Source organism: Crocuta crocuta, unplaced genomic scaffold (genome assembly GCF_008692635.1).
Source record: "Crocuta crocuta isolate KB4526 unplaced genomic scaffold, BGI_CrCroc_1.0 scaffold119, whole genome shotgun sequence".
Classification (NCBI taxonomy): Eukaryota; Metazoa; Chordata; class Mammalia; order Carnivora; family Hyaenidae; genus Crocuta; species Crocuta crocuta.
In genome coordinates this window covers 3,174,433-3,185,120 of record NW_027551562.1, presented here as the reverse complement: position 1 = coordinate 3,185,120, position 10,688 = coordinate 3,174,433, and the positions used below count along the sequence as shown (strand labels likewise).

General features: G+C 50.8%; 1 protein-coding gene across 1 annotated transcript in view; it reads left to right on the top strand.

Moving 5' to 3' along the window:
• Positions 1-9,987, top strand: part of NDRG1 (N-myc downstream regulated 1) — a 25,527-nt gene extending 15,540 nt beyond the window's left edge. Inside the window, exons 11-13 of the mRNA XM_077749954.1 lie at positions 1,288-1,323; positions 5,191-5,242; positions 8,105-9,987. Of these exons, the coding sequence (XP_077606080.1) occupies positions 1,288-1,323; positions 5,191-5,242; positions 8,105-8,316 (300 nt within the window). The 3' untranslated portion in view covers positions 8,317-9,987. The remainder of the gene's footprint in view (positions 1-1,287; positions 1,324-5,190; positions 5,243-8,104) is intronic.
• The last annotated feature ends 701 nt before the right edge of the window (positions 9,988-10,688 follow it).

Sequence of the window (10,688 nt, the reverse complement as noted above, 5' to 3'; positions counted from 1 at the left end):
CCACAGGCCATGGAAGGGCAGGATTCTCTCCGGCAAGTTCACCAGGCCTTGAGGCCAGGTAGGAGGTCTGTGTCCAGTCCAGCCCAGGAAGCGTCTGATGCTTCCTGAGGAGGGGGAACCTGGTCCCCGAACTGGTTCTTTAAGATTCCCTCACAAGGAAATTGCAGGACTGGAAAACACTGGGCTTCGGGCCTGAGGGGGCCGCTCATGGGCTAACGCGGGAGCCCCTTTGCCTAAATTATCCCCATGCACCTGCTTGTCTGGACCCCAGCAACATCTGGGCTGCTGTCCCTGGAGAAAGATGGACAGGCCATAGTCCCCTCTGACAGGGAGAGGAGGAAGGAACATTCCGGAAGGGTGGGTTGATCTCCTAGTCTCCATAACAAGTACAAGCTGGGTGGGCTGAAAGGCACGGGAGTCTGTTCTCTCACCGTCTGGAGGCTGTAAAAGTTCAAAGTCAGGGTGTCCCTGGCTGGCAGCCACCTCGCTCCCATCTCTGCCTCCATGCCACCCAGCCCTCTCCTCTGGGTGTCTCTGTGTCCAAACTTCCCCCTGGTTCTAAGGACCAGAGTCGTTGGATTTAGGGCCCGCCTCAATCTTAACTCATTCCATCTGCAGAGGGCAGGTGACTGAGTCAAAGCGGCCGATTTGGTAGTGGATGGGAATCCAAACTGGTTCAGCACGATTCCAGACAGGCTGCCCCCACTGTGCCCCTTTGCCCGGCTGGCTGGGCCCTGGCGTTAAATTCTGGCCTCTTTTCACTGCATTCCCTTACCCAGAGTACCCCGGTGAGCGTGGTCCTGAGGTTAGCCCCCGAGGATGGCCACGTCTCGGCCACTGTCACGTACGCCTCTCAGACCTCTGTCTCCAAGCCGTCCTCACCGCCTCCGGTCCTGATGCCCAGAAACTCCCGAGCCCTGGGCCTGACTAATAGTCACACGTGCCTGTAGCAGCCTTGACTGAGAGGTGGCGGCTCTAGGTTTCATGACTCAGTAGGAACTTGGGAAGCCCCAGTCTTTCCCTGTGTGGCCAGCGAGGAGACCGTCGGGAGCAGTTTCTTTCTGAGGGGATATTTACAGAGATGTGCAAACAGGGCGTCACGCAGCGACGGCCGTCTGGTCGGACGGACCCGGGCCAGAGCCTTGCTGGTTCTTCGAGCTCTCCCAGCATATCGGTTTTCAGGAAGGCACGGGTCAATGCCGAGATGGATTGTAGCCAGCGTGGCGCTGCTCGGGGGGAGGGGCAGCGGCGGGGTGTCCGGCACTAACCCGCTTCCCTCTCTCCCAGATGGCGGATTGCGGCGGCCTCCCCCAGATCTCCCAGGTGAGTCCCACCTGCCATCCAGGCGGAGGGCAGGTGCCTCTGTGACCTGTCCCCCCTCGTCCCCCGCCTCACTGTGACATCCCATCACACTGTGGACACGTTGCTGTTTATACAGGACTCAAGTGCCAGGAAAATAGGAGTCCCTGGGGGTTAGATAACACGGGGGCTCACAGGCGTGAAGGGGTTTGGCCGCATAGACACAACTTGGCAACCGTGGACCAGAATGTAGATGGGCCCGACCTCAAAGACCATGGGCTTCTGCTAGAGTTCAAGGCCCAGGCAGAGGGGGCAGACAGGAGGCGAAACCAAAGCGTGTGTGGGTGTGAACACGTGTGTGTGTGTGTGTGTGTGCACACGTGCACGCATAAACCTATCATTCAGTGCAGTGTGCTTGCCACACCATCACTGGGCCCTCCAACTCCTCCCCTATAAATAAACCCCAACCTAATAAGTGAATGAACTTTTTAATTTATAGCCTTGATTTTATATCATTATAGTTTTCTACTCTGTCTTAAAATGAGACATTGTGTGAATTTTTGGTCGTCTTTTGCACCCAACTGGGGAAGAGATGGAATGAGGCCTCCTGCCACCCTGAGAGGGGCCCTGGGCTCTGTAATCCAGCGGCGATCGCTTCTGGGTCTTTCTCCAGCTGTATGTACCCTCCCCCGCGCCCCCCCCCTCCCCGGGCAACCTGGAGAGCCTCCCTTGCAGCAGTGAGCGTGCCTCTGGGGGGTTTCTCACCCGCCAGGGTGTTGGGGGGAGGCGAGGCGGAGGGCACGGAGCATCAGAGCCTAAATCTTCCCCCCAGTGGGTCTCCCCACCCTGGATGCAGGCGCGGGACTCCTGTGTCCCTGATGAGTGGCTGCTCATCCACGAGCCTGTTGTGGGGACAGTGAACCAGGCTGGGGAGGCCAAACAAACAAAACTTAGACTCTCAGAGGGATGGACCAGGCAGGACCTGAACTGCATATTTTAGGAGGCTTTTTTTTTTTTTTTTAATCCATGGTATATATTACTTGTCATTTTCTAGCTACATAGTAATACATGCCCATCAATAAAAATGTGAAAGTAAAGGTGAATCAAAGAAAAATTTACAAAACCGTGTCCATCGTCCATAGTCAGATTATTGTTGTTACAAACTTTAAAGTATTTACTTCTAGTCTCCTTTTATTTTTTATTAATTATTTTAATGTTTATTTTTGAGACAGAGACAGAGTGTGAGCAGGGGAGGGGCAGAGAGAGAGGGAGACACAGAATCCAAAACAGGCTCCAGGCTCTGAGCTGTCAGCACAGAGCCCGACATGGGGCTTGAACCCATGAACTGTGAGATCATGATCTGAGCTGAAGTCAGTCGCTTAGCTGACTGAGCCACCCAGGCGTCCCCCTAGTCTCCTTTTATAGTTGCTACATTTTTTCCTTTCTCTCAGCAAAATTAGGGTCATATCACATGTATATTTTCCATCTGTCCACATACCTTGACAGCTCAGAGCCCTCTTCCTTTGGTTAAAAAATGTTCTGTAATTTTTCTTTAAGTTTATTTATTTTGAGAGAGAGAGAGAGAGAGCGAGTGAGCGCCCGAGTGGGAGAGGGCCAGTGATTGAGGGAGAGAGAATCCCAAGAGGCTCTGTGCTGTCAATGCAGAACCTAACGTGGGGCTCGAACCCACAAACCGTGAGATCGTGACCTGAGCCAAAATCAAGAGTCTGATGTTTACCAGCTGAGCTGCCCAGGCACCCCTCTCTGTCATTTGTTTTTAATGACAGGACAAAAATGCCATTGCACAGATATACTGTCATGGGTTCTCCTGACGCCCTATTGCCGGACATTTGCAAGTTATTTCCGGTTCCTCACTGTTCCCTGCGGTGCTATAGAGATCAGTTCTTTGATTACTTTCCGGTGGCGCCGCCAATTTCAGGGATTGTCTGATAGAAAAGGGAGAATCTTGGCTCCGGGTCCCCCAGTGAGTGGGCGATGGCCGAGAGGTTCCCCTGGCTGTAGGCAGAGCTATCCCACAGAAAAGTCTTCTCTCTGGGGGTAGCGAAGTATTTCGCTGGGGGTCGGAAGAAGCGATCCCCGAGAAGTAGATTTCTGCATCAGGTGGATCCTGGATCTTAACTCATTGCTCTAGATTTTCTGTCACTGCAAGCCCCTTCCTCTGGAACTCTGTACAGAAATAGAGGCACAAGTGGCCTTTGGTGGCTCTGTGAGGCTCTCCGTGGTGTCCCCCTTCTGCGGCCACTAGAAAAGGACAAAATCCTTTCAGTGTTTCATCTGCTATTGTGTTGTGCCCGTTTGACAGCTGGGGGAAGCCAGAGAAGGTTGGGGTGTCCCAGCCGCCAGAGGGAACAGATGGGCTCCAAGTAAAGCCCTGCTTAGTCGGAAGAATGAGTTAATACCCGCACGTTAGTGGTGGAAGCTTTATCCATCCAGCCCGCTCCCCAGATTCCTGCTGAGACTGCACAGCTCCAGGGCTGGCTAGGGAGAAAGGGGGCTGGCTTTCCTTCCACCTCACCCCCCTCCCTGTCCGTCTCCCCTCCCCCCTTCCCGTCTTCCTTTCTCTATTTGAAACGAGGACAGACCCAACCCTAACCGTAATTAAAGCACGTTCTAAATGTGTGGCCACAGCTGAACCAATGCAGGCATCCAGGAGACCAGTCCAAGGTCTCATGGGCCGGGTTTACGGAGGGCGTTCCCACCCTTCATTCCATCTGCAAGGACAATGGTCCTTAGAGGTGGGAAGAGCATGTGTTTATTGCAGTGTCCCGGGAGGGGAAAGAGAGGCCGGAAGGTTGTTTCTGCCGCCATGCCGGCCCGGAAGTCCCTGGCTCCCCGCAGCCGCTGCTTGTACCTTATGTCCCCTTCTTACCATTATCACAGAAACCCCAGAGGACGTCTTGAGCCCCGTCTCTCCTTTAAATGTCACGTGGCTCTTTTGTAGCATAGGGGCCGGAGCATTGCCTCTGCCGATGACTTCTTAACGGGGCAGAAAGAGTAAGAGGAGAATAGGCCCAGGGCATTGCATTTGAGAGTTGCGGTTAATTTGACTGCGAATATGACCTTTACGTGAGAGCATTCACCTCTCAGTTCACATTAAATTAAATTTAATCGGTAGAACTGGGTGTGTTCTTAGCATTCCCAACTCATTTCACTCACAGGAGCCCCACTGATTTGGTGAATTGGTTGGTCCAACTATCCATCCATGTATCCTTCCTTCTTCCATCTTTTTCTTTCCTTCCATCTGTCCATCCTCCTTACTTCTATCTATCAGTCTTACTTCCTTTTTATCTATTCACCATCCTTTCTTCCTTCCACCCTTCCAGCCATCCAGCTGGTATTTGAGGCTGAGAATGAACTGCCTGGAGAACACAGAGTTTAGAAAGACCTAGGTTAATCTGTAGGATCCGCAGCTAACTAACTGTAGGACCTTGGGTGGATTATTTACCTCCATGACCGTTCAGCAATGACCTACGTGTGAAAATGGCACCGACCTCATAAAGTTGTCAGGAGAACTGGACGCTGCTTTAGACGCGTCCACCTATCAGAGTAGCCTTCTTTATAGAAACTCAGAAGAAAGTGTGGCCCTCTGTCCTTGTTTCACAGGTGAGGTCATGTAACTTGACCAATCACGCTCCCCACTCCCCCGGCTATGAAGCGAATTTGACATTTTCTCCCTCGCCAAAGCTAATTGTGGTCCCCATAATATCTAATAGTCTTTCCTTTCCTTTTGTATATTGTTCTATCAACATGATGGCCTTCTCTCTTGGGTCAAGCTCTTTAATGAAGGTGACCATGGACACAGCTCCATGTGGCCATTCTTGATCTGGACCTTCAGCGACTGACCACACTTTTCCCCTCTTTCTCTTGCAGCCAGCCAAGCTTGCTGAGGCCTTCAAATACTTCGTGCAGGGCATGGGATACAGTAAGTGTGATGTTTCCAAGCGGGTTGGGAGCAGATGTGGGAACTGAAAATATCACGACCCTGACTGGGTTTGGATGAGTATTCTGTATCACCTTGGCCACCTTCACCTTTTTGCGAACTAGGAAGGTCAGGGGAGGAAATATTTAGGCGTGTGGAGGATGGGGGGCAGCGTAGAGGTCCTAGTGTCTCTTTATACCACAGCGGCTTCTTTTCCCTCCACTGTGGAACAAGAGTTGTTTTACGGGAGGGAATTTTCTTTAGATTTAGGTGAGGATTATTTCTTCAAGCATCAAGAAGACAACATTGAAACCATAAAAATCTTTTACGTTTTGACTACAAGCTTTCTTAAGAGACTTCCAGTTGTCATGATGGTGGTGGTGGTGGTGGTGAAGATGGTGATGGTGATGGTCATGGTAATGATGAAAGAGTATCAGTAAATCCTTCCTTTTTTCTCATTTAATCATTGCAACAATTCTTTGAGAACATTCTTCTCCCATTTTACAAATGATGGAACTAGGCTTTGAGAGGTGAAGCAAGAAGCAGAGTGAGGAACTCTGAAAGTTCTTTGACAACTGTAAAGCTCTGTGTAAGCAGGTGATAAAGTCGCTTATACTCAATACAGTGTGTCTTCGCCAGCTCATTAGATTAGGGAATTGAAAGATAAATGGAAGCATAATTCAAGAACTTGCTGTTTCTTACTTGATGATTATAGTTTGTTAGACACCTATAGCCCTTTTTCATACATGCAGTCCCATGACCAGGACAGGAAATGCCAAGTTTAAGCAACTGGGTACCAGCCACAGATGGTGCCCATTGATGTGTGAGCCAATAGGTGATTCTTTTGGCTCTTTCCGCCTATAATTATAATTTATGTGCCCATCTTAACTAGGAAGTCTGAATGTCTCATCTCTTCTTTTTTTTCTTTTTTTCCTCTGGGACTGAAACTGTTTGTTCATTTAAAATAATAATGATGTGTTTGGTAAACTGACCACAGTCTTAAGATTGGCCTCAGCCATGTTTTAGTTTCTAGAGAGGCCAAGAGCTATTGTGCCTGATTTATATACTTTGGGCAGAGTCCATTGTCCCCAGGTGCCCTATCCCAGTGGAAAACCTCTGCCTGTGGATCTCCTGCCTTTTGATCTGCTTTCCCCACGGGAGAGTGTGCAGGCAGAGACAGTGCCTGAATACGCCGACGGGCAGGCTTCATTTACCTTGCAGGGCGTGCGTCACGATTCGTTCGTCTTGGGCCTGTCCTGGGTTTGGATTTCTGCCTTGAAAGTGTATTCTGGGGAGAAAGGAAGTGAAAGGCCGGTTTTGTTCCATCCAACACACACACCAGCTTCTAATTCCAGAAAGCTGAAGCATCTGGCAGATTAGAAGGGAAGACGGCAGGAAGAGATTTAGTCCCAGAGGCATGAACCACAGAAAAAGCAAGTAGTCATCCGCTCGAGTGCCTATTCAAGCGGGGCCAGGCACGATTTGCTCTCTGCCTCGGTGACACCATTCTGTAGTCAGCAGAGCCCTGCAAGGGCAGGAAAACGCTCAGATTTGGGGCTGAGAAATAGGTGAGTGGCAGATGTGAGAATGACCTCAACTCTCTCTGGATTTAAACACTAGCTCTTTGAGAAGGGAATTCAATACAGCAAGGGTTAATTCTCTTCGGGGATATGTGTCACAGAAAGCCATGGAACGAATGATGTAAGCCCCCTACACGTATCCGTATTTATGAGCCGCCTCACATGGTGGTGTCTGATGTTCAGTGTGGACTTCGCAGGGACGCTTTCTTTGGGCGGTGCGTCAGCTTCCAGCTGCCCGGACTGCTCTCCACACACTGGATGGCTTGGAAAAGCAGAAATGTATTCTTTTATTGTGCTAGGGTTCTAGAAACCTAGAGGTCCAAAATCAAGAGGTATGGGGGGTCGTACTCGCCTTAGAGATTCTAGAAAGCTCTTTCCTTACCTCATCTCAGCTTCTGGTGGGAACTGGAAGTCTCTGGTGTGCACTGGCTTGTAGCCACATTACTCCCATCTCTGCTCTGTGGTCACATGGCCTTCTTCCATGTGTTTGTGTGTGTGTGTGTGTGTGTGTGTGTCTGTGTGTGTGTGTCTGTGTGTGTTTTGAGGGGGTGTTCTGTCTCCTCTTACCAGGAACTGGCCATTGCATTTGAGCCCTCCCTAATGCAGTATGATCTCAACTAAATATATTGGCAAGGACTCCACTTCCATCCTAAGATTCTGGTGGCTGTGAATTGGGGGAGGGGGAGGGACAGGGAAAGGGTTCAGTCCTGTTGCTTCATTTCACTTTCTCAGCCACCTGCTATGTGCAAGGGCACTTTCAGTCCTGAAGAATGGGCACTGCCATTGGTAGATCCTGGGAGCTCACAGCCTTCTCTGGAAGAGGTGACAAGTGATGGCTGGCCGCAGACTTGCTGTGTGGCCTTGGCTCCCCTACCTGTGGCTGAGCTCACCTTGACAATCTTCCCCACTCCGGAGACTGTAGGCGGTATGGGGTTGTGGTGCACAGGCACACACGTGGGTTTTGATACCAGGGGGCTGGTATTCCCATTTCACTGATGGGAATGGAGGGCTCAGAGATGGACACTTCCAAAGTCACACAGCCATTAAGCTGGCAGATTTGGGATTCAGACCCACCTCTGGATTCAAACCACCGTGTGGCCGCAAGTCCTTACCCCCACCAGGGCCTCACTGCCCACCTCTGTGAGCGGATACACGGAGGGCAGAGAGCCTGGTGGCTGGATCGTCGCAAGGAGGGACAGATCAGGCACCAGGAGGCACCGTTGCCCGCACACAGGCGCCTCTGACGTTCTCCCATCCCTAACCCGGTGCTCCCCTCTCTCCCCAGTGCCCTCGGCCAGCATGACCCGCCTGATGCGCTCCCGCACGGCCTCTGGCTCCAGCGTCACGTCCCTGGAGGGCGCCCGCAGCCGCTCCCACACCAGCGAGGGCGCCCGCAGCCGCTCCCACACCAGCGAGGGCGCCCGCCTGGACATCACCCCCAACTCCGGGGCCACCGGCAACAGCGCGGGGCCCAAGTCCATGGAGGTGTCCTGCTAGGCGGCCCGCGCCATGGCCGTCCCTGGACTCTGGGCTCACGCAGCTGCCCTTCCTCCAGCCCTTCCCGCCCCGCCTGCCACACCACACGTAACTCGTATTAACCCAAAGCTTATGGTGTAAGAGAGCTCTGGGGGGACAAAGTTAGACCGGGTTTGTCGAGGGCGCCTCTCCCAGCAGGGCAGGGCGGGCGGACCAAAGGAAAAGAAGCATCTCAGTGTCCTGTGCTCATCGGCGGTGGCCCGGCGGCCACCCTCTTACTCTCCCTCAGAGACATCAAACTGCCAAAAACAAGACGCGCCGCCCTAAACTCTTCCTAAACCCAGGCCTAGGCTGGTTCTAACGGCACAGGTTGGAAGCCCAGCCCCTCTACTTCCTGTTTCCTGTCCACATAAGGAGTAACTGACCCGGTTTTTGGAAACAAAACCCCGTTCTGATTTGGGTAGGGGGAGAGCCGGGGTTGGTGGGGTCCTCTCCTAACTCAGCAAAACAGGAAGTGGGAAAGAGGTGGACTTTCTGTGGTGGCTAGAATGCTTGGAAAAACAAATCTACGTAGTGATACGTGAAGAAATAGGTTTCTCAAGTGCGTGTCTATATCTGCTTTTTAATGCCGAAACATAAGAGCCTGCTTTTTTCTGGCATCCTTCCAATGGACGATGTAAGCGGGTGGCAAAACCTCTGGGCTTTCCCAAAGATACAGTCTTGGCAAACGTTGGTATCGTGAATTCAAGCCTTTGGCTCTGCTGTCTGATTCCTCCTCCATAGCCCAGCTTCTCACCCCAAATTCATGAGTGATTATGGGGTGCATGGGGAAGACCATTTAGGTTTGCACTTGCTCTCTTTGAAATGGAAGGAAACAGTCCCAACAGCTGTACCTGGACGTGATGCCTCCACACAGTGAGGGGGGGCAGGGGTACTGGGGTGGGGGTGGGGGGGCATTTGGGTTATTAGATGTAAAGGATTTCTGTGGTTGCAATGGGGTCGAGCCCAGTTGTGATTTCAGTCGATCCCACCCTGGTCCCCAGGAATCTTGTGTGATTGAGTTAAATCCAGCTTCCGATCTTTGACAACGGGGGGTTGAACCTGAACTTGGCGGCTGAACGTTTCTGACCTGGCAACATCACTGGGTCTGCGAGTAGAGCTGTTCTTCCCTCTCGCAGGGGTGGGGATTCACACGGGAGTGGTGGCTGAGACGATGTAAGGATTCTGGAATATTCCACGGGATTTCCTTCCCTCTCCTGCCGTCCCCCCCTTCCCTGCCCCTCTAACCTTTTGCTGAACGGGGCGGCACCACTGACCTTTCTGGGCAACGTCAGCGTAGCGGTCAAGTTCCTATACTACTGCCTTTTGATTTCATTTTGGCTAACCATTTCTTATAGGAAGTTTGATCAGAGCGGACAGATCATTGCGACTCAGCCGCTGGGGCCTGGTGCTTTCTGGGACCCTAGAGTTGGTAGAAGGAAGTAGTCAAGGCTTCTAGGTAGCTTGAGGGGCGGTGACTCAGTTTACTCCCCCTACCACTTGGAGGCTTCCCCTGACCTGTGCAGAAAGGTCGGGTCAGGACAGGCATGGCTGAATCGAGACAGGAAAAGCGTTGTGTACAAGGCTTTCCGGAGCAGTTTCTTAATGAGATATTTGTATTTATTTCCAGACCAATAAATTTGTAACTTTGCAGCGGCTTGTGTCTTTTTCCTCGGAGATCGTGCATGTGGCCCCACAGTATGGGGGCGGGTCCTTCCTTACCTGGGGCTTCCTGACACTTGCCTTAGAGCATTGCTGTCCCATAAGAATGTGATAAAACCTTCAATGTTAAGTCTAAATGTTCTAATAACCACATTCTAAAAGGTAGAAACAAGTGAAATTAATTTTAATAGTATATTTCCCTTAACCCAGCATATCCAAAATATTACGATTCTGACATAGAATCAATATAACAACTATTAAGCTATTTCACCTTCTTTACACTAAGAAATCGAGTGAGTATTTCACACCATGGCACCTGTCGATGCAGACCAGCCCCGTTGCAGGGGCTCAATGGCTTGGGCACCCCAGTGACAAAGGGTTAAAGCTTTTCAAGCTTTATTTAGAAAGAAACATCTTTTTTTTTTTTTTTTATATTTTTATTTATTTCTAGGAGAGAAAGGGAGACANNAAAACATTTCAAGCTATATTTAGAAAGAAACATCTTTTTTTTTTTTTTTTACATTTTATTTTTATTACAGGAAAGCACGTGATAAGACCACTCCTTTCTCACACCCAGTGACAACGACTATGTTTTTTTATACTGCACTAAAAAAAAAAAACACGGTAAACAACAGGTTTTAGTATAACCTCCCATTTTTATTTAGGTCTTTTAGGGTTAGTTGCAAGTTTAC